The following is a 25014-nucleotide window of genomic DNA, read 5'->3' on the forward strand; positions in this document are numbered from 1 at the left end:
CTCAACAATTTTCTGCCTCGCTATCTGCCATATGGCCATTTTTATCATTTGAAAAAATATTAATCATGTCTCCATTTTAAAGTTTAAGCAATGGATATTGATGTGACAAACAGCATGGGACCAAATTCTGGGCTCCATTGAAACCGACTGGAAACAACTCTTTAGTCACCATCCATAGATCCTTATTCTTTTGTTTCCTGCCACCAAGCCGTTTTTAAATCGAATTTGCTAGGCCTTTGGGTGCAAAGAGCATTATTTTTTTGTGATTAGTCTCTCTTGTGGAACCTTAGGAAAAACATTTCAAAAATCCATAGAAACCACATGGAATGTGTTTGAAAGGCTTCAGGGGATATGCTACCTTCATCGACTCTTCTCCTTACTTCGTCAGTTTAGTAATAGACGACCTTCCAGTGGCAAACCCCGCTGGCTCACCTTGAATTGCCTGTGCCTTGAAAAATAATGACTTATCTTGTTTTTCATAAAATAGGATTTCTGATCTGTAATTATCCAGGCTATGCATTTCCCCATCATTTTTTATAAACCTTTCAATACAATCGAAAGCATCTCCTGTACCCTTTCTATTGTGATCAAACACTTTCTGTGATGTGATGGCCAGAACTATGTGAGATTTAGCCGGTGTCTTATGCAGTTTTAGCATTACCTGCCTGTTCTGATATTCTGTGCCTTGACCAACAAAGTAAAGAATCCAAAATGCCTTCTTGACCACTTTATCAATCCCTCGTGCTTCCTCAAGTGATCATAGCCTTTGCACTTCAATCTTCCATCGTTCCTTTATATCTTTCAGCATCCTACCATTTATTGTCGATTTTCCTACATTGTTTTCTCTACAAAAATTCTGACAGTTTTTTTTTTCCATTTAATTGTTTTTGTCACTTCCTGCCCACCTGCGCACCCCATTATCATCCACTCGGATCCATAGCTTTCTTCCTCAAGGAGAGAATCTCCTGTCAAGGAGAGAATCAATTTCCAAGTCAAATGTAAATTGTTGAATCATGCGCCCTACCAAGTGCTTTCAAATCCTCAAAATGTCATTCAAGTAATGACTTGTCTTTCTATGCCCAAGGAATACAAGCCTAGGTTATGTAATCAATCTTTATAACTCAACAGTTTGAACACCAGAAACAATTTGATGAATCTGTGCTGCGTTTGTAAAGCGAATCTATCCTTTCAAATGTGCGATGCGCAGAAATGTACACAGCGGTCCAGATTGGTCGAACCAGTTAGTTTATGTAGCCGTAACAAAACCATGCCTTGTCCATGGTATAGCCCTTCAAATATATAGGCTAAACATTTGGTTAGACGTTGTGATTTCTTTCTCCGCCTGCACGCTCCAATGCAATGTTTTTTATCATTAAAATGCATTCGGATCTTTTTTGTTTTGTTGTTCCTAAATGAATAATGGCACTTCTTGGGTGTTGAAATCCATCCGGCAGAGATTTCTAAATTTGCGACATAGAATTCCCTTGAATATACAGCACATGGTACCATTCGAGCCTCCTCGCCTATATTATCACCTAACCATATGAGCAAACACCTCAAATTCCTTTCCCGTCATGTGACCTTCTGCATAATTCCATCTGTGAATTTCCTCTCCCGGTGGTAGCAAGTTACACGTTCTCACCACCATTTGGATAAAGAGCTACCTTCTGAATATCCTACTTGATTTATTTTGGCACTTAGTCTATTATGACGACTTTTAGTTTTGTTCTGCTGATAAGTGGAACCGCTGTTTGAATCTTCTATCGAAACCTTTCATAATTTTAATTACGTCTGTTGTGAGAGAAAATCAAACCCCCTCATCATTTCCCGTTAGGCGTACCTCTGATGTCATCCTTTATTGCAACTTCTCTAGAGCCTCTATATTATATTTTTAAGATACCGACCCGCACTGTTTACAGTGCACTAAATGACACTTAATCAAGTTTTCTTGCTCTGTTTCTAAAGGAAAAGTGGACAACATTTTATAATGGGGTTGGGGTCGTGTGGAGCACACATGGGTATGGAAACTGTATGGCTGTATGGAGGGCGACATCCATAAACTCTCAAGAAATGAATAATTATAAGAAGGATAAATGTTGGCACAAATCAGTATAAACTTTATTATTGTGATTATTATGATACTTATACAATCATAACGATCAATTCTATGTAATAACGATACCAATCTACCCTCTCTCCCATGCCCTGTTGTCTTCATGTGAATAATGTGGTTGGCCATCCGGCTTTTCATAATTAAAATGGCACCAAGATCCTTTTTCTTTAATTCGCTCATAGGATGTGGGCATCGCTGGTTAGGCCTGTATTTATTGTCCGTTCCTAATTCCCCTTGTTCATAGGGCATTAAAGAGTCAACCACGTTGTCAAGTTGTGTCACTCCTTTTCTCTCAACATGTGCTGCCTGACTTGTTGAGTTTTTCCAGCACTTTCTGGTTTAATTTCAGATTTTCAGTATTCCCAATACTTTCCTTTGTCCTGTTAATACATGTGCCTAGTTACTCTGAGCTATATTTCAGTGTTGCAGTAACCACCAGGGGAAAACAGTAAAGAAAAGAGAAAGAAAATGTGGGGGCACCAGTAGGTATCTCAGAGGCAGTTAGTATGTCTTTTCACGAGCACAAAAATCTCTATCAGTTTTCTATGTTTCATTCCAGGAGCTGGGATTTATAGCCTCACGGCATATTCTACAAGGTACACTCTCAATTCCATCACTACTCTGTTCCACACCCGTCAGAGACATGTTCCTCAAATTTAATGTTCTCAAACTATTACAACTGAACTGAAAAACACTTATTATTCACTTTTTATTACATTCATATCCTCCTCCTAAAAATCTCAAAATTAGCTGCCTTTCTAGGGGGAGCAGAAGATACCTTGTTAACTTCAATTTTCAGAAGGGCATAGACAATAATTCCTGAAGTGCCCATCTCAAAAGGTTAAATGGAGATTTACTGTGGAGGCCTTCAGTCAGATACATTTTGGAATTCATTGCAGGTAGAAGCATTTATGTTTCGATATTTCAATCCCTTGTCCAATAACCTTTTAGATCATGTTTTGCTAGGGCTGAAGATCTGATGCCTCTGCTGATGTTACTGCTGGACAAGCCAGGTCCTAGGGTGGAACCAGGCTTGGTAGATCCCACATTTTATTTTTTTTCTTTAGATACATGGAGAGCGGCTACTGAACAGAGTCACCAGAGTCTACTGATGAACTTTTAGCAAAAAGTAAAGCATCTATTAAACAAGAAAAAATGAGCAATATTACATACTCCTTCAGCCACACCTGTACATTTACAGATATGTAAAGATTCCTATGTTTAACACAAGGTACAAAAATTATTTTTTACCCTACTATTCACAGTAAGTGCACAGTCCATGCTGACAAATAGACGACCTATGGTCAGACAGAGCAGTCTTAAACCAAGTGACAGATGCCACCTCAAACAGTTGCTGTTGATCTATCATCAACTTATCCAAACGCTTGTCGCACTGTGAGCCACTCAGTTTTATTAAACTTTTTCGAACGAGGACTTCCAATCTCCACTCTCCAAGAACTCGCTTCAAATCTTTTCCTAAACAATGCTTTCTCTCAGGCACTTACCAGAAGGGTCCAGCTCCTTCCGCTATTTCTATCCTTTCAAACTTCCTTGAATGCACTCTCTCTCTCTCAGACTCAGCCGTGTGAACAGAACACCACTGCTGAGCATGCCTGTACTAAGGAGTTACATGTTATCAGCTGTCCCCTTGGCTTGCTTGGCTTCTCGTAAGCCCATTATGCATCACGCCTGCATGCTGAAGCTTTCTGCCTTTAAACCTAGAACTATTCTCTACTCTTCATTCTTATCTTATCTTAACAGGACACTTTCCAGATTCCTGTACCTCTCCTTTGATTAGACGTCATTTTGGGGCCCCTCATCTTCAATTGTTTGAGGAAAACTATTTGCTGCAGCTCGATCCTGTCCAGGTTCTCCTTGCAGATGGTTTAGCTTTAGCTTGGGACTTGCTATCTGTCCTTCTCCTCTACTGCTTCTGCTGGTAACTCCATTCAAATTTAGAGCACGCTGACCAACTTAACTCAGCTGGTTTCTGTGTATGTGTGGCGGGGACGGGGGGTGGGGGCTGGGGGCGGTGGGGTGCGGGGGATGTCGGGGTGCAGGTGGCTCCCTCTCTGGGACTCTGTTGCTCGGTAACAGCGCGATTTTTTCTAATTTGTTTTAACTTCCCTAAGTTGCAGTTGAGGATACCAGCAGGGTCAAAGAGAGCAATCATCGTTAAAGTGATAGCACAGCATTTAAACTTGGAAGTGATACGTAACACTGGTGAGTCATAGCTGGAGGTAGTGAGACTTCAGTTAGAAATTAAGAAGCTTGAATTTGTTCAAGCAAAGAAAATTTAAAAACTGGAACTAGAGGACGCTGGAAAAGGAAAGAAAAAGAGATTATTTCCAAAATACTTGGAGGAGAGAGAGAAGACAAGAGGCAGAGAGTGCCAAATTAATAAGCTAAATTCAAAAAAGAGACATCAGATGCTGAGGGAAGTTCTGATGGTGAAAAAAAGCTCTTGCCTAAAACACATTGGGGAGATGTTTAAATTTGTGCAACCTCTACTGAAGTTTGAAGAAAGAGACATGGAGCTGTTCTTCATTTCATTTGAGAAGACAGCTAAACAGATGAAATGGCCACGGGAAAAAAAGGAATTGCTGCTACAATCTAGGTGAGTGGGTAGAGCACTTGAGGTTTATTACTGTCAGAAGGAATGTCAGTCGATTATGATGTGGTTAAAAAAAAGAATGATTTGAGTGCATATAAGTTGGTTCCTGAGGCATATAGGCAGAAATTTAGGAATTTAAGAAAACAACCTTAACAAACTTATAATGAGTTTGAGAGAGAAAACCAAAATAATTTTGACTGGTGGATACGGGCATTAAAGATTGAGACAAGATATGCAGCTTTTAGTGAAGTAATTCTTTTGGAAGAATTTAAAGATTCAATTCATTCATCACTGAGGACTCACGTGGAGGAACAGAGGGTTAAAACGGTAAGAAAAACAGCATAGAAAACTGATGATTATGGGTTAGCTCATGGATCTAAACTTTTTATCACCATTTAAATAAGAGAAGGATAGGAAGTGGGAAGTTGAAAGGAAGGTGGGTAGTTAAGGAAGAGAAGGAGTAATTGGAAATTCCCAAGATGTTGTTTTTTCTCAGACTAAAAAGGAAGGCACTTAGTTTAGAAGTGACACTCGAAAATTGAGGTGTTTTCATTGTAATAAAGTTGGGCACAAAAAGTCATTGTACTGGAAACTACAGGGAAAACCTGTTGGAATTGTGGGGATGCAGAAAAGTTCCAAAGGTAAAAATACTGTGGGTTCTGAGGTTCAGGCCCAGGAAAAACTAATGGCTCTGTACACAAAAAGCAGGAAGAGTCGGTGATAGGTAAAGAAGTGGGAATGTGTTCACCATTTACCCAAGATAGTTCTGAGGAACAGGCGACAGAAATCTTTGCACAGGCTGTAGTAAGTAAAGATATTAAAATTTTAAGGTACACAGGGACTAGATAATCTTTAGTGTTGTTGGATAGTGATCCTTGTTACGCAGAGGAAGTTTTGCAGGAACAGATGATAAGTGGGGTTCATAGAGATGCTAAACCCATTCCATTGTGGAAGGTAAATTCAAAAAGTAAAAGGTGAGGTGATTGTTGGGGTAGTGGAAAAAATGCCCATTACAAGGGTTCAATTTATTCTCGGTAAAGATATAGCTGGGTCACAGATGCAGATGATGTCTATAGTAATTGAACAGCCTGTAGAGCTGTTTCCAACGAAGTGTTGCAGAAATAACATTCTGGATCGTTTCCAGATTCTGTGGGAACAAGGTCCCAACCTCACAGGTTGAAACAGGAAGAAGAGCAAGTTTAAAGGCAGGGAAAAGGTATTGAAGTTCAAATTGCTGACACTGCCTTTGTTAAAGGCAAAATACCTCGGATGCTGGAAACCGGAAACAAAGACAAAAAATGCTGTAAAAGCTCAGCAGGTCTGACAGCGTCCATGGAGAGAAAGACAAGCTAACATTTCGAGTCCATCAGCTCTGAAGAAATGTCACGCAGACTCGAAACATTGGCTCTGTCTTTCTATCCACGGATGCTCGCTGACCTGCTGAGCTTTTCTTCCATATTTTGATTTTGTGACTGTCTTTGATAAAATTGGTCAGGATGAAAGATTGGAGGAGAATGCAGCTGAGATATTTAGCTCAAGGCAGTTGGTAGTGTTACAGAAAAGAGATCCACAAACAAAACAGTAATATCAGATAACTTACCCAGAAACAAAGGCATAATCTATTCCATTTTGCATTCCCTTAAGCGTAATGTGTTGATGAGAAACTGGCAGCTGCATCAGGATTGAACAGAAGAAAACTGGAGGGAAATGCATCAGATTGTTTACCATTTAGATATAAAAATGAGATACTGAGAATAACTTATGAAATTCCAATGCAGGGACATTTGGGAATTAGAAAGACACAGGTGAAAGTACAAAGACATTTTTATTAGCCTGAATTGCGTAGGGATATAGCCAAATTCTGTACAAGTCACAAATATCAGGTGATAGGTTATTCAGAAGCAGTGATTAAGCTGACACCTTTCATTCCACATTTACATTTGAAGATCGTTTTACTAGGGCATGATTGATTGTGTAGGGCACCTCCATAAAACTAAAAGTGGAAATCAGTACTTACTGACAATAATGGATATACCTACAAGCTTACCTGAAGCAATACATGTGAGAAATCTCAAAACAAAGAATTGTGGAAGAGTGGACAAATTCTTTTACAAGATGCGGTTTACCAAAATAAATACAATCAGATCAAGTTCGAATTTCATGTCACAGTTGTTTAAGGAAGTAATGAACAGTTTGGGGATAAAATAGTTTAAGTCAACAGCTTACCAGTCTGAACCCCAAGAGGTGTTGGGAAGAAGGCATCAAACTCCAAAAATTATCACGATGGCTTACAGTCAGGATTATCCACAGGATTTAGATAGGGGAATTCCATTCTTGTTATTTTCCATTAGGGATGCTCCGGAAGAGTCGACTAGATTTATTCCTTTTGAACTAGCCTATGGTCATGTGGTAAGGGGACCACCAAAACTGATTCATGAGAAATTAATGGGTCAAAATTCGGAAAATATTCTCCTGGATTATGTATCAGACTTCAGAGAAAGATTGGACAGAGCATGCGAGTGATCTGGGGAACATTTAAATACATCTCAGCAAGTGGGTGAAAGTGGAAGCAGATAGGAGAGCCACAGCTTTTAGTTTTGTTGCTGGGGAATAAAGTGCTTGTTCTGTTAACAGTACCGGATGGCTCATTACAGGGAAGGATTAGTGGGACTTACAGGATTGTAAAGAAACTGAGTGAAGTAAATTAGCTAATAAAAATCCAGATAGAAGAAAGAAACAGCTGGCCTGTCATTTAAAAATGCTTAAAAAGCATTTTGAAAGGCACGAAGAGCAAAATTAGGTATTAGTGGAGGTGGATAAGGAGAAAGAGACAGTAATGCAAGGTTCTGAAATTGAGTTTCCTCTAATCAAAGTGGATAATGTGCAGGTGATTGAAAATTTAAATATAATAAGACAAATGTCAAAGTGGTTTGGAGAAGCCATTGCAGTCACAAAAAGCTATTTGTGAGAATGAGCTCCGCAGGGCAAATTTAGCTACACATGATGTCAGTGTAGAAGTTTCATCTTCGATAAGGTATCACCCTTTTGGATTAAATCCAACAATGTTATCACAAGTACAGAAATAAATTGAATTAAATTCAAGCTTCAAAATGACAACATTGTGTCTAGTTTCAGTAACTTCAGGTCACCTACTATCATGGTGCCAAAACCGGATGGAACACAAAGCCTATATGTGTGGACTATCAAAAGGTGAACACAGTCACAAAAATGGATTTATATACTATAACACGGTTGGAAGATTGCATTGAGAAAGTGGGACAATCAAAGCTTATCACAAAGATTGACTTGCTAAAAGGATATTGGCAAGCACCGTTCTCGAAGAGGGCAAAGGAGACATTGGCTTTTGTGATGCCAGATGGAGTACCTCAGTTTAAAGTCATGCAGCTTGGCATGAAAAATGCACCTGCAACATTCCAAAGACTGACAATCAAGTAATTGTAGGACTGAGCAACTGTTTTATTTATATTGCTTAATTGATCATTTTCAGTCAAACATGGGAGTAGCATTTACAGCAACTGGATGAATTATTTAGTGGGCTAGAATAAGCTAATTTGGTGATGAACTTGGCTAAAAGAGTTTGCAAAAGTGCAAGTTACATATTTAGGCCATCGCACAGGACATGGTAATGTGGCTTCGAGAGATGTGAAATTCAAAGCCATCATGGGTTTCCCCATGCCTACAACAAAACGAGAAACTTAGAGATTTCTGGGATAGAGGAGGCTTCACCGGAAATATGTACCAAATTTTGGTTGTAGTTGTTTCACTAACAGAATTGTTAAAGAGGATCAAGAAGTTTCTATGAAAACCGAAGTGTCAGAAGGTATTTGACAGTTTGAAAACTGTATTGGTTAAGATACCAGTTTGGGCAGTACCCAATTCTGCCAAGCAATTTAAGTTGGCCTTTGATGCAAGCGACATAGGCACTGAGGCTGGATTGTTGCAAAAAGGTGAAACTGGAATTGAGAAACCGATAGGGTATTTTTCAAGGATGTTGCATCTACAATGAGAAGATATTCAATGATTGAAAAGGAAACTCTGAGTCTGGCATTGGCATTGCAGCATTTCAGGAGTTATGTTGCAAAAAATTAAACAGAAACAATTTCTTTATACAGACAAATTTCGAGACCGAATTGCAGGGCTTTCCAGATGGAGTTTATTACAACAACCATTTAATCTATGGCTTATAAATGTGGCTGGATGAAAAGAAATCTAATTGCTGATGCATTGTTGAGAGTTTAAAACCGAAAGGAAAATTGGGCATTTGAAACCTGGACACTGAACTGAAAATACCTCTGTTGTTAGCAGGGATTGGCATATATATGTTTTTTTTATGTCAATGCATGCATCTGGTAATGTAATAGTGGGAGTACATAGATGAGTATAGGAGGTAGTGTAAGATGGGCTGAGACATTTAAGCCATCTTTTTAAATTATGATGGTTCATTTTGCTCATAAGGAGGGGGGTGCCACAAAAGTATAATAATTCTCATAATATCATTGTGTCATATTGCAAAAGTAGGTTAATAGTGGGTTTGGATAGCATCTGACTGTGTGTGTGTGTGTGTGTGTGTGTGTGTGTGTGTGTTCGGAGGTATTTAATTCAATTGGAGGGAGCTGGTCTGGAGGCTTTGACTCATAAAAAGAACCTAGGTTTTATATGCTAATGCACAAATGTGGCTGAAGTGTTAGAATGTAAGGTGAGGAGAACTTGCATTTTTAGGTAAATGAGGGCAGTTTTAATTTCAAAGAGATGATAGGTTGTTTATACCTAGCCAGAGAAACTAGGCCAAGCAGTTTGTTTATTTTTGCTAAACGTTACTGACAATATTAGCACCATGGAAAGATTTATGTTATTTGAAAAGTAAAGTCCCAAAGACGCATGGGAACAATTGAATTTAAATTAAAAATGGAGAATCATGTGTAAAGGAAAATGAAGCTATGTGTGAGGGAAAGCATTGTAAGATGTAACAGGAGTGTGAGAGGCCTCCAGCATTTGTACATTAAGCCTGCTCTCCACAGGAACCGAAGCTGGGCAAAGCTCCTTTGAATTCCAATGTCCAGGGTATTGTCTTGAATTAAAAACAAAAACAAAAACAGAATTACCTGGAAAAACTCAGCAGGTCTGGCAGCATCGGCGAAGAAGAAAAGAGTTGACGTTTCGAGTCCTCATGACCCTTCGACAGAACTTGAGTTCGAGTCCGATATTGTCTTGAATTGCCTGGAACTGTTTAAAATCTATTTGTTTTCACTGTTGCCTTAACAGGTGTGCAACCAGAAGCTAGATAAATTTGGGGTTTTAGGAATTATTATGGCAGTAATTTGTAGACCTATGTATTCGCTTGAAATGTTTTTTTTTTGTTAATAAATGCTTAATTTATTTTTCCAAAAAAATTCTCAAGTCTTGGTGGACTTATTACTTCTGAATTCAGGGCATACATCTCAAAATAAATACCAATTGCAAAAGCGTTGTGATAGAGTGTTCAAACTTCCCTCATGGATTTGATCCGCCTGACACACATCATCTGCCACGCCATAACAGCTGCTCAAAACAGTTGCCTTCTCTCAGGATTACAGAAATCTCCACTGTCTCTCCCCTAGTGTCTCTGTTGCTAACTTTCAATAATCAATCAAGCTGTAAGTGTTACCTTTTGAAACTCACGCCAGATTTTCGAGACACACACCTACATGAAAACATTTTGTAGTCACCTGCAGGCTTCGCCATTGGAAGCCATCACCCTTCCACAAATTATGCAGGAACCCTTGGGATAGCAATGCACAGGAGCACAAGGCCGAACAAAGTTACCTGCAAATTAGACAATAAGGAGCAGATTAAGTGTGAATAGTTGAGCATAATATGTTTTATTGGAATTCTTCCTGAGATAAACCTGACAGGTTAGCTGGTTTGTGACACTTTATACTTCATGATTTTGAACAAATGAGTGGTGTGAACGTCCATAGCAGACGCCTAGTAGGTGGGAAAATATGGATCAGTTGTGACCTTGAGAGTTTCCAGATAAACAATAGTTTTTTCATATCTTTACAGATAGCAAATTTGTAGTTATTGTGATGCTCTGCCTCCTCCCTTCCCTACTTTTTCTGCCTTCTCGTCCTTCCCCTGAGTTGGTGGTCAGCGCTGAGCCCTTATGATTGCTAGCTTGTGTATGAAGCCTCTAAATGCGGGCCATACCACGATAGATACTGCAGGACTCCATCTTCATGGTGCAGCAGGAGAATTATTGTTTAAAGAGGTAAATGATCTACTGGATGACATTCTTAGTTATAGTGTGACTATACTTGTCGGAGCACTGTACTCATGAGGTGTAGTTGTGCAATGGAATTATTAGCCATAAAGAGATTAGGTGACCCTTCTTGTTAAGCAGCCCCCTTTGGTCCGAAACATTGCAACAGAGATGGCAAAAACGCTTTGCCTGATGAAAGCACCATAACTGTTGCCAAGGTGTATGCATTTCACTAGTCAGTGCATAATTACGCACCAACTGTACTTTCAGGAAGTGCAGGTTTCAGTTGTGATGTAGGACCCCATTGGTAAGGCAAAGCCATGTAAATCCAGTTGATGACTCCCTGTACCATTAGGCAACCTGCTACCCTAGCAAAGGCCGTTTTTTCCGCATTTCTCCTGCTTAGGCGGCTGCCAATGTAGTCCTTTCTGTTTCAATCAGTCACCTCCCGAGGCAGTGATGCACAATGAAATGAGGAACAGGTGAGGTCATTGTTGTAGCCTGGAAGGTCTCTGGCTAGTGTTTTGAAGGGGAGACATGTCCGGTCGCTGTAAAACCGGCGGCAAAGGGAGCGCCAAGGCCAAGACTCGCTCCTCCAGAGCCGGGCTCCAGTTCCCCATCGGCCGCATCCACTGGCTGCTGCACAAGAGCCACTATGCCGAGCGGGACGCGGCCGGAGCCCCCATCTACCTGGCCGCCATCCTCGAGTACCTGACGGCCGAGATCCTCGAGCTGGCCAGCAACGCGGCCCCGGACAACAAGAAGACCCGCATCATCCCCCGCCACCTGCAGCTCGCCATCCACAACGACGAGGAGCTCAACAAGCTGCTGGGCGGTGTCACCATAGCCCAGGGTGGGGTGCTGCCCAACATCCAGGCTGTGCTGCTGCCCAAGAAAACCGGCTACCCCAGCAAGGTTTACGCCTGAAGGGGAGACACCGGGAACAGAGCAAATCCACCAACCCCTCAATAAGCGAGCATAATGTTGACCATAGCAGCAACATGCTCGCCCTTCCCTGCAGTTGTAGGTCTCGCAGAGATGATAGCAGTTCAGTGATCGACTCCTTGGTGCTGTATAGCCACTATACTAACAGCTTCATGCTGAGATGGATGTAGAGTGTGGAGACTCTTGGTTGGTGGGGTCTTATATTAAGAGCACTCCTCCTCGTACTGTACTGCAAACATGTTTCCCACTTTGCTGCTTCTGCTCTGTTTCACTTTCATGCCGCACCCCATAAGGGACTACAGCTGTGACCTCCAATGTTGGAAGCAAGTTTTTGCTTCGAGGCCTTCAAATCCACACTGCTCCTTCCAATGATTAAGCGTAGTTTCTGTTTAACTGAAAATCATATTCAAACAGCTCTCTGCATTGCCACAAACTCTGCAGCAAAAATGAAAGACAAAAGGGTTTCAGCAGATAGTTGAATGTAAACCTGGTTGACTGGCGCTATTGGCGGGAGTGTGGTTGGGAATGGGGGCTGGGAGGTGGAGTCTGAAGGTGCATAAATCACCTGGATCAGATGGATTACACCCCAGACTCCTGAAGGAGAGAGCTGAAGAGATAGTAGAGGAATTAGTGGTGATCTTTCAGGAATCACTGGAGTCAGGGAGGGTCCCAGATGACTGGAAAATGGCTAATGTACCCCCCCTCCCACCACTGTTTAAAAAGGGCGTGAGGCAAAAGACGGAAAATTACAGGCCGATTAACCTGACGTCGGTCATTGCTAAGATTTTAGAGTCCATTATTAAGGATGAGATTTCAGAATACTTGCATGGTGAAATCGGGAAAAGTCAGCATGGTTTTATTAAGGGGAGGCCATGCCTGACAAATCTGTTAGAATTCTTTGAGGAATTAATGAGTAGGTTAGACAAAGAAAAGCCAATGGATGTTATCTTCTTGGACTTCCAGAAGGCCTATTAAAAGGTGCCTCACAGGAGGCTGCTCAGTAAGATAAGAGCCCATGGTGTTAGAGGCAAGGTACTAGCATGGATAGAAGATTGGCTGTCTGGCAGGAGGCAGAGAGTGGGGATAAGGGGGTCCTTCTCAGGATGGCGGCCGTTGACTTGTGGAGTTCTGCAGGGGACAGTGTTGGGACCACAACTTTTCACTTTATACATTAATGATCTAGATGAAGGAACTGAGGGCATCCTGGCAAAGTTTACAGATGATACAAAGATAGGTGAAGGGACAGGTAGTATTGAGGAGGCAGGAAGGCTGCAGAAGGATTTGGACAGGTTAGGAGAATGGGCAAAGGAGTGGCAGATGGTATACAACATGGGGAATTGTTAGGTCATGCACTTTGCTAGGAAGAATAGAGGCATGGACTATTTTCTAAATGGGGAGAGAATTCAGAAATCTGGAGTGCAAAGGGACTTGGGAGTCCTAGTCCAGGATTCTCTTAAGGTTAACTTGCAGGTTGAGTCGGTAGTTAGGAAGGCAAATGCAATTTTGGTATTTATTTCGATAGGACTAGAATATAAAAGCAGGGATGTGCTGCTGAGGCTTTATAAGGCTCTGGTCAGACCACATTTAAAATATTATGAGTAATTTTGGGCCCCGTATCTCAGGAAGGATGTGCTGGCCCTGGAAAGTGTCCAGAGGAGGTTCACGAGAATGATCCCAGGAATGAAAGGCTTAACATATGAGGAACGTTTGAGGACTCTGGGTCTATACTCGATGGAGTTTAGAAGGATGAGGGGGGATCTGATTGGAACTTACAAAACACTGAAAGGCCTGGATAGAGTGGACGTGGGGAAGATGTTTCCAGTAGTAGGAGAGACTAGGACCCGAGGGCACAGCCTCAGAATAAAGGGAAGACCTTTTCCAACAGAAATGAGGAGAAATTTCTTTAGCCAGAGTGTGGTGAATCTACTGAATTCATTGCAACACAAGGCTGTGGAGGCCAGGGCATTGAGTGCATTTAAGACCGAGATAAATAGGTTCTTGATTGGTAAAGGGATCAAAGGTTACGGGAAGAAGGTGGGAGAATGGGATTGAGAAACTTATCAGCCATGATTGAATGGTGGCGCACACTCGATGGGCCGATTGGCCTAATTTCTGCTCCTATGTCTTATGGTCTAATGGAGTGCGGAGTGGTATTGCAAATCCTTTTTCTGTCATGCTGCTGAAGGAATGTTCAGCTGCCTGTATTTAAGAAAGCTTAACAATACCTGCGATGTCACACATGATATGTCCAAAGCGAAATCAATGTTACGACCTGACAGACATCACTATCTTCCCTGGCTGCGCTCTTCCAGCACAAGTAGGGGATGCCAGAGCCATGACCCTTCGAGGAATGGTGCTCGGCACATGTTGTGCTGGAAATCAGTGGCAGCGACAATGACATGTTTATTTTTTGTCTGAAACTGGACGTAGTATTGAGCCGAATTGTGCTTGGTGCATCGATTCTATACACCTTCTAAGATTCAGGGGTAAACAGAAGATGTATGTGATCTTTATAATCGTGGGTGTTCTTGCGTGCTGTTGACACAAAAAGGCAATATTTTCTGCACAACAAGTTTTGTTGAAGTACAGACATTATTATACTGTCCAGTCCATGGGAAGATCTATCGTTTTAAATATCAATGTTAGAATTTGTAGTTCACGTTAATTCATGAGACATAATACCTTAATTATGGGAAATTAATATATTGCTTGAAGTTATTGAGAGCAAAACTGTGGAAGGGGGCCAGGTGGGTGATCAGGAAACAATAATCCTTTCGCTATCTGGAGGATATTTGTGAAAGGAATGCAGAAAGGTGCCAAGGAAGTAATAATCATCGCAATTCGATAGAGATTGCAATGTAGCTTCAGCACAACGATACATGCGTTAAAATAAAATTGCAGGCTGTGCAGACGAGCTAGTACTTTACTGAATATAGAAGATGAAGACATTTAATTGACATATGTAATGCTATTAAAAGGAATTGATAGGCTGGAACCAGGTAAACTCCAGGTTCACGTTGGAGTCATAAAGTCCTTCACGCAGCGAGGGGTGCAAATCTGGAAGTCATCCCAAAAAAAACTGTTCAGTCTAGGCCAGCTGAAAATTTCAAGACTGTCGTTGATAGATGTGTGTGAGTAAAGCTAATTGTTGCAGGACAAATGAGCGAAGATGGAGCTACAGAACAATTTCACCATTATCTAATTGAACGGCAGACAGGCTTGACGGTTCCTATGTACCTATGCTCCTAATTTCACTATTCCTTTTTGTTGTGTTATGGAAAAGTGTTTCAACAAAAATAGCAGATTGGTGTATGAATTGATACATGTGAATGATACTTTCCAGGCCTTAAATGGAGGAGAAGAAAAATGTCTAACATCCAGGCTTTTCCTCCTTTTACGTAGCACGTGAGAAAGCTAGCTTGAAATATAAAGACAGAGAGTGAGTTTTATATATATTTTGTTAGGGAATAGAGATAGTTTAAGTAAGTTATATGTTTATTTCGCTGTGTTAGGAATAATGTATATCTTTAAGTTTAAGTTCAAGTTATATTTTTTCTATTTGCGGGTTAAAAGGTGAAACCTGAGATCTAGTTACATTTTTGAGTGGAGGCAGCAGGTCTAAAGCTGTATTTGTATGCCTGCATTTCCGATGAGTTACATGACCCTTGAAGTGGAAAGCTATATTAGCAAGGAGGGGGAGGTGGGATAATGGTTTAGGAACGTTAAAACAAGGTTAAAAAAGACTGTGTTGTTGCTTAGCAACAGGGGTTCAGAGAGGGAATCATACACACAGACACACATGAACACACATGCATACACACAGAGAGAGGGAGAGAGAGGGAGCGAGAGAGAGAGAAAACAAGAAAGGCAGTATCAGCTCAGTTTGAGTTCAGTTGAAGCCAGGACTCTAGAGAGGCTGGACAGCAGAAGGGCAGGAGGAAAATCCTAAATCAAAGTTGAAACCAGCTGTCAAGAGAGGCTGGACAGGAGAGGGAACTGCAGAAGCAGATTCCAGGAACTAAAGAAGAAAGTCCCCAAATCCAGGGAGTAGAACAGGGAAGACCCAAAATGACAGTCTAGTTAAAGCATGGACAGGAATCTCGACAAAGGTTCGTTTCTGTGGACGTGAAAGTAAGGATCTGAGACGAAGGTTCCAACCTTCAAGCATAAAGAGATGAAAGATGCAAGATGCAGATTTGAAGCAATATAGGTGTGCAAGAAGTTGGAAAGTCCAAGGAGACAGGTGAAGGCCTGTAGCTCTTTACTATGCAGATGTGACACATTGACGTCCTATTGGCAGCTGAACATTTGAGAGAGAGTACGAGGAAGGAAGTGGCGATCCAGGGAAGCGGAATATTGGAAGGTGAGTTTGAAACCCTGGAGGTGGAAGGCATCTGAGAGAAAGTATTGTTTAGGAATAGGTTCCAAAGCGAGTACTTGGAGAGTGGAGACTGGAAACCCTCGTGTTAAAGATAGAGTTCAGTTAGCCCAGTTGACTCATGGTGTGACAAGGACTAGGGTGAATTGATAAAGGATCCAAAGCATCTGTTTAGGGTGCCATCTGTCACTTGGTTTCGGACAGTGATGCCTGACCGCAGGTCACCTATTTGTTTACATGGACGGTGTAGTAAGTGGGGGTATTAGAGTATAAAATAGATTTTGCAACTTCTGTTATCCTTACAAATTAGCATATATGTGTATAAGATTAGTTGTAGGTGAAGGAGTATTGTAATATAGCTCATCTTTTCTTGTTTAATAAATCTATTATTCTTCGTTAAAAGTTCATCAGCTGGCTCATGTGACTCTGTTCAGTAGCTGGTCTCCATGTATCTAAACAAACAATTAAAGTTAGGATGTATCAAGCCGGGATCTGACTTGTCCAGTGGTAACATCAGCTGGGATCATAACAATATAAATTAGAAAAGAGTTAACAAAGTAAGTGTTAGACCGATAGAAAGTGAGCCTGGGGAATTCATTATGGAAAGTAAGAAGATGGCAGGAGGTTTAAACAGATGTTTTGCATCGTTATTCACTATAGGGCATACGGGTAACATCCCAGAAATAGTTGTAAATCAGGAAATGGAAGGGAGGGAGCTACACAGGAAAATTACACCCGCCAGATAAGTAGTATTGAGCAAATTGTTGGAGCTGTGGGCTTACAAATGCTCGGGTGCTGATGGAATTCGTCCTAGGGTCTTCAAAGAAGTGACTAGTTGAACGTTGGTTTTTATTTTTCGGAAATTCCCTGAATTCTGGGACAGTTCCATTAGATTGGAAAATAGAAAAGCGGGATACTACAAGCCAATTAATTTAACATCTGTCATAGGAAAAACGTTCAAAGCTATTATTAAAGGTGTTTTAGCAGGGAATTTAAAAAAGTTTAAGGCAATCCAGCAGAGTCAATATGGTTTCTCGAAAAGGGGAATTACGTTTAACCAACTTACTGAAATTCCTTTAAGGAGTCACATGTGCTGTGGATAAAGGAGAACCAATGGGTGTACCGTACTTCCTTGAGCAATTTTTAAGGTGCCACACCAAAGGTTATTGCAGAAAATAAAAGCTCAAGATATAGGGGGTAATATATTGATATGGTTAGAAGTTTGGAAAGATAAGGGAAAACACAGGGTAACCATGAATTGGTCTTTGACTGGTTGGTGGGATACAACGAGTGGTGTGCCCTTGGGATCAGTGCTGGGGCCTGAACATGCACAATTTATGTAAATGACTTGAATGAAGGGACAGATGGTATGGTTGCTAAATTTGCTGACGACACAAAGATAGAAAGGAAAGTAAGTTTTGACGAGGAAATAAGGAGGCTACTCAGGGACATAGTTAGGTTAGCTAAGTGTACACAGATCTGGCAAATGGAGTATAAAGTGAGAAAATGTGAAATTGTCCATTTTGGCATAATGAATAAAAAAAAGAAGTATTTTATCTAAATGATGAGGGATTGCAGAGCTCTGAGATTCAGAGGGATATGCATGCCCAAGTGCATGAATCACAAAAGGCTAGCATGCAGGTACAGCAAAATACTAGAAAAGCTAATAGAATGCTATTGGGTATTGCGAAGGGAATTGAATACAAAAGTAGGGATGTTCTGCTTCAATTATGCATGGAACTGGTGGGAGCACATTTGAAGTATTGTGTGCAGTACTAGTTTCCCTATTTAAGAAAGATGTAAAAGTAAAATAGTGTGGATGCTGGAAATCTGAAACAAAACAGAAAATGCTGGAAAAACTCAGCAGGTGTAACAGCATCTGTGGAGATAAAAACAGAGTTAATGTTTTGAGTCCGTATGACTCTTCTTCAGAAAGATGTAAATTCGTTAGAAGCAGTTCAGAGAAGGTTTACTAGGCTAATACCAGGAGTGGGCGGGTTGTTTCATGAGGAAAGGTTGCACAAATTAGGCTTGTATCCACTGGAGTTTAGATGAGTAAGGGGTGACTTCATCGAAACTTTTAAGATCCTGAGGGGTCTTGACAGGGGGATTTGGAAAGGATATTTCCTCTTGTGGGAGACTTTAGAATTAGGAGTCATGGTTTAAAAATAAAGGGTCACTCATTAAAGACAGAGACGTGGGGATTATCTTTTCTCTAGAGTCGTGCGTCTTTGGAACTCTCTTCCTCACAGGGCAGTGGAATCAGGGTATTTGAATGCTTTAACGCAGAACTAGATAGATTCCGGATTAAGAAGGGAGTGAAAGATTAGGGGTGGTAGACGGGAGGTTACAAACAGTTGAGCCATGATATTACTGAATGGCAAAGTAGGCTTGAAGGCCGAGTGACCTACTCCTGCTAGTATTTCTTATGTATGTATGTTTGCATGTTCGTATGTTTGTATTAAACTCATGACACATTGTCCTTCCCAATTTAGTGAGATGGAACACCATCAACAGAACAGCTGTCCAGTCCATTTAGGAAATATCTGACAGATATTATCCACTAGTTATCACACATCACTTACCCGAGGGACAACCACAAAATGCACTATCAAATTTATTGGTAATAAGCTACTTTTGGAACCATAAAATTAAAGAAAGTTTATGACACAGAAAACCGTTACTTGGCCTAATGTCTCTGGGCTGGTCAAAAAATGAGTCACCCAGCCCAATCTGACTTTCCAGAATTTGGGCATGGCCCTGCAGGATACGGCACTTGAGGTGCACAACCAGACACCTTTTGAAATGAACTGAGGGTTTCAGCATCAGACAGTGAGTTCCAGACCCCTATTTCCTTCTGTGTGACAAAAGATTTTCCTCATGTCCCCTCCAATCCTTCTACCAATCGCTTTAATCTATAGCCCCTAGTCACTGACCTCTCTGCTAAAGTAAATAGACCCTTCCCATCCACTCTATCCTGGCCCCTCACAATTTTGTATATCTCAGTCAAATCTCTCTTCAGCATCCTCTGTTCCATGGAGAACAACACCAGCCTATCGAAACAGTGGTCATAATTGCAATTTTCCAGTCCCAGCAACATCCTCAGAATATCATCTGTGCCCTCTCCAATACAATTACATGCTTTCTGAAATGACGTGACCAGAACTACACACAACACTCAAGTTGTGATCTAACTAATGTTTTATATAGTTCCAGCATAAACTCCCTGCTCCTATACTTCATGCCTCAGCCAATAATTAAAGGATTATATATACCTTCTTAACTAACTGATCAAACTGTCCTCCTACCTTCAAGGATCTGTGGACATTTACTCCAATGTCCTTTACATTCTCTACGCTTCTCAGTATCCTCGCATTGATTGAGTAATCATATGCCTTGTTTAACCTCCCTAAATGCATCACCTTACACTTCCCTGGGTTCAGTTCCATTTGCTATTTTTCTACCCAAATAACCAGTCCATTGGTAGCTTCCAGCAGTCTATAGCAAACCTCCTTGTTATCAACTGCGTGGTCATTTTTGTGTTGTCTGCAAATTCTTTATCATTCCCGGTACACTTATGTCTAAGTCATTAACGTATACCACAAAAAGCAGGGAACTTACTGTGGAGCCCTGCGCAATCCTACAGGAAACAGCCTTCCAGTCACAAAAAATAACCATCTACAATTACACATTATGCCTTCCTAATGGACCCCTTTGGTACCAATTGGCAATAAATCTAGGAACTTTTGAGGACTCTGGGTCTATTCTCGCTGGAGTTTAGAAGGATGAGGGGGGATTTGATTGAAACTTACGGAATACTGAAAGGCCTGGATAGAGTGGACGTGGGGAAGATGTTTCCATTAGCAGGAGAGACTAGGACCCGAGTGCTAAGCCTCAGAGTAAAGGGAAGACCATTTAGAACAGAGATGAGGAGAAACCTCTTTAGCCAGAGAGTGGTGAATCTATGGAATTCATTGCCACAGAAGGCTGTGGCGGCCAGGTCATTGAGTGTATTTAAGACTGAGATAGATAGGTTCTTGATTGGTAAGGGGATCAAAGGTTACAGGGCGAAGACGGGAGAATGGGGTTGAGAATCAGCCATGATTGAATGGCGGAGCATGCTCGATGGGCTGAATGGCCTAATTTCTGCTCCTATATCTTATGGTCTTATGGTCTTAAATCATATCTCTAGTGATCATTTCTCGGTCATTCCCCATAGTGGATGGCAGGCTCACAAGCCTGTAATCCCCCGGTTCTGATTTGACCCCATTTTTAAAGTAGGATCAGTATGACATACGTCCAGTCAAAGAAACTATCCCTGACACTAATAAACGGTTGAAGGTACGATAAAGCGACTCACAGAACACCAATCCCAGATCGCTAATGCCCGTACATGTTAAAAAAAAGTAAGATAAGGAGTTTACGCATAGTGACCAATACTTCAAAAGGCCCACGGTTGCAAATGCAATAACCATTTCTTTGCAGTCAAATGTGAAGTGAATGATTTTATTTCATGAACATTTCTGCAGGAAATGCTCCCATGGGATGATGAATTGAAATTGCTGGTGAAGTACTTCGGCAAAGTGATGATTAAAAATTGAATTGAACCTAATAATCTAAGTCACAAAAGAGAACATTATAGACAGTAGTTGCTACGTTTTCACGAGGCTCGCGTCATCTGCTGCACTGGATGGCAAAAGTACAAGAAGAGTATTTATTCTTGAAATGCACTGCTTAATACATCAATTCTTCCGGCACGTGCGATATTCATTATTTGTATATGGGTGAGTTGCTAGATCACTTCCGGACAATGCTATCACTAGTACTGCTTTCACTCAGTGGTAGCGTAGGATGACAAGCCTTGAGAAACAAAAAATCACTCTTGGATGATTCCGGCGATAAGCGAATTGTGTAACCATAGGTTTCGGAAGCAGGGAGCATCTGAGGAGCTCCGTAATAATTTAAAACGCGGTTTCCTACAGGTCTCCTAGCAAATACATCATTCGAATTCCTCCGCATGCAACAACAGGAAACAGCAGAGTGGTGGTAATGTATCTTATTTCGATCTTGTTTGCACTTCAGGAAGACCAGCAAGATAATGGTTAAAAGAAATATGAAGCTAGTTGATCCAAAAATTATTATTAAATATGTATTTAGATCCGTACCATATTCGGTGTGTCTAGCGTGCTCTGCATGTCCAGAAACGTTTTCAGTAACATTCGCCTTCATCGAAAAGACAATTGTGACCGTGCTTGACAGGCTTGGTTGACCGTTGTCCTTCACTACGACAACAAGTCTTTGTGTGGTGCTGTCTTGTTCAATAGAGTTTCGGGCTGCTCTGATTTCTCCGGAGTAGAGGCCCATAGTAAAGAGACTCCGATCAGTAGCCTCAATCAGTTCATAGGAAAGTCGTGCATTCTGCCCAGAATCTGCGTCATTAGCCATTACTTTGGCGAATATATATCCTGCAAATATTGGCTGGGACCCAATTTCAAGTGTTGCTGAACTGTTCCATGCTACTGGTGAAATAATGTTTGGAGCATGATCATTTTGATCCAGGATAACAACGTTCACCATTGCAGTACTGCTCAGCGATGGAGATCCAGCATCCTGAGCTTGAACTGTGATCTGAAAATTCTTCAATTGTTCATAATCAAAGGATCGCAGCGAAACAATGCTACCAGTTTTTGAGTTGATGGTAAAGTAAACAGACGCAGAAAGATGTTGGACCTGGCTCTCTAGGATAGAATAAAATACTTCTCCGTTCTGTTCCAAATCAGGATCCAGGGCGGTAACGGAAAAAATGGATTCACCAGGAGAATTGTTCTCCATCAAATAGACGTTATACAGGGACTGTGTAAATCGCGGAATGTTGTCATTTATGTCGGAGACAAAAAGGACGATGGTTTTACTTGCGGATAGAGCAGGAGATCCAGCATCCCATGCTGAAATTGTTAAGTTGTACTTTTCAGTTGCTTCACGATCCAGCATATCACTGATGACTAAACTATAGTGATTCCTCAGAGTCGTCCGAAGTTCGAACGGCACATCGTTTGAAATCTGGCATCGGACGTGACCGTTCTCCCCCGAATCCGGATCCATCACTCCAAACACAGCGATTAGCGTACCTGGTGGAGCAGTTTCATAAACCATTTTGGTTATTGATTTCAGCTTTATCTCGGGGGCGTTGTCGTTTACGTCAATTATTCTAACCCAAACTGTTGCATGTCCCACGCGTGCACCACTGTCAACAGCCTGCACAGCTAGCTCATAAACGTCTGATTTTTCATAATCCAGCAAACCTTCAACTCTTATTTCTCCTGTTTCGGCATCCAGTTTGAACAACTCCAGCATTCTTTTTGAAGCGTAATTGCTAAAGGAATATTTGAATTCAGCGTTTGCACCTTCGTCCAAATCAGTGGCGTGTAGCTTGATCACCAAAGTGCCCTTGGGTGTGTTTTCTAAGACACTTGTCCTGTACATTTCATGATCGAATGCAGGGGAGTTATCATTAACGTCCGCTACGGTAACAATAATCCGAGCTGTGCCAGTCCTGTGCGGGATTCCACCATCAACAGCTGTCAATAAAAGTTCAAAAGATGATTGTTGTTCACGGTCCAGTGATTTCTCCAACAACAATAGAGCAAATTTGCTACTGTCGTTTCTTGTCTGCATCTTGAGGCCGAAGTGATCATTCGAGCTAATCTGGTACTTGCTGATCGTGTTCGACCCCACGTCCGGGTCGTGCGCACTCTCCAGAGGAAAGCGCACTCCTGGTGTTGCTGACTCAGCTATCTGTACTGAGAATACCTTTTTCGAGAAAATAGGGGAATTATCGTTTACGTCTAATATATCCACTTCAACAGGAAACACCACGAAAGGATTGTCCAGCGCGAGTTCCAACGATATGGAACAGGTGGAACTCTCCGTGCAAAGCTGCTCCCTGTCAATTTTTCCATTAACAAATAAGACCCCAGTGTCCATATTTACCTCAAAATATTGATTTCCGTCAGCAGAGGTTAGGCGATACTTCCGATCTGATAATTCCCGAACACTTATTGTCAAATCTTCAGCGATGTTTCCAACAAAGGCACCAATCTCCAGTTCCTCAGGGACAGAGTAGCGAATCTCTCCGAAAACCACATCCGAGACACGAGACAGAAGCAAACAGTACAGCCCGGCCCAGAATGTATTCGCCATTGCTTTATTTTACTCAATATGTTTGAGGATTTCTAACAATCATTTCAATCGCCGCTTTAGCTCCCCGGAAAAAAAATGCCTTTTCTTGCGTCGAAATGCGAATTTAAACCCAGAAAAAGCACAGCCGCGAATTTAGCGATCCTTAATGGCTGCACAATGCAGGAGCAGGCAAGCACTATGTCCCTTTCCTTTCGGTTGTGGTCTGGATTAGATGATGAGTGAGGGGGTAGATCTCTAACAGCGGCTCAGGTCCTTATTGGTAGACAGCGACACAAGGAGCCTCAATCAACTACTACACCAAGCTTCTCTTAAAGCAGGCTTGCTTCATTTGTTTCTTGTAATTGCAACATTATATTTAAAGGTGTTTAATAAAAAATGAATAATATTATATTCTTATTTATCTAAATTGACTGAATTAAAATTCGAAGCATTGAATATTGTATTTATTTCTAAAGTAGCGATCAGACCGCAATTAAACTTTAACAGGGACTGTATGATATATGCTTATCCATGCCGTATTCATGCTGGGGATAAATAAAGTTTGAAGCTTGAAATAATATTTCAACCTGGAAGATTTCTCGCTTATGTCATCTTTTGTCAAACCTTGAGTCCTTGGAAATAGGATACTAGCTTCATATTATGGGATAGCATCTGAGAATCCTGATTTCTATTGAAGTGAAGAAAGCGTGTACGGAATGAAAACCAACATCATTATGTTCTATTTCTGAAAAAATGATTCCTAATGCCCCTACATGAGCTGAAAAACATGTAATTCTGTTGCATATTATATATATATGCTATATGTATACATACATGGGTGATTTACATCATAACGCTGCACTGTCCGCAATGCTATTTTAGATCTAAATTCATAAAGACATCTGCGTTTGATAGGCCAAGGCGCTTTTATTTTGCATCTGAATCATGTGCCCAAATTCAACCCGATTCCAGGCATAAAAATGGGCCAAGTACTGCGAATGCTGTAAATCTAAAATAAAAAATTTAGCTGGAATTAGTCAACACACTTGGTAGCATCTGCGAGAGAGAGAGAAAAAATGTTAACATTTCAGGTTTCATTAGAACGGCCACTGACCTGAAACATTAACTCTGTTTTTGACTCCACAAAATCTCCGTTTCTCTCCGTAACAGGTGCTGAGTAATTCCAGCATTTTCTGTTTTCTCTTAATTACAGGAGTCGAAGTCCTGACCTTTTTTTTATTTTGTAAGGTAAATCTCAGTATCGTCTACAGTCCTAAAGGGGCCACGGTGCAAAGTGGCTAGGACGTTGTCATGTTGCCTCAGAAGAGCCAAGATGATTTTTGGTATTCGAAATGGAAATAACGTATGACACCCATTTTTAGCCTTGCTATGGGATGGGGTTTAAGACTCATTCTCCGGTTGCAAGAAGGAAACTCTTCTGCTATCTCTTTTATATGTCCGCTGAGAGTGCGTAAAACGAGTACGAATTACTTGGATTTCAAATATTCTTTATTGCGCACTGGCAA

The 25014-nt window shown here is 41.1% G+C and overlaps 1 protein-coding gene across 1 annotated transcript in view; it reads right to left on the bottom strand.

Moving 5' to 3' along the window:
• The window catches only part of LOC121281394 (cadherin-23-like), a 125375-nt gene that overhangs the window by 12976 nt on the left and 87385 nt on the right, over positions 1-25014 (bottom strand). The window contains 1 exon segment of the mRNA XM_041194338.1: positions 21119-23517. Coding sequence (XP_041050272.1) covers positions 21119-23517 — 2399 coding nt within the window.

The sequence above is a fragment of the Carcharodon carcharias genome, chromosome 8 (assembly GCF_017639515.1).
Source record: "Carcharodon carcharias isolate sCarCar2 chromosome 8, sCarCar2.pri, whole genome shotgun sequence".
Classification (NCBI taxonomy): Eukaryota; Metazoa; Chordata; class Chondrichthyes; order Lamniformes; family Lamnidae; genus Carcharodon; species Carcharodon carcharias.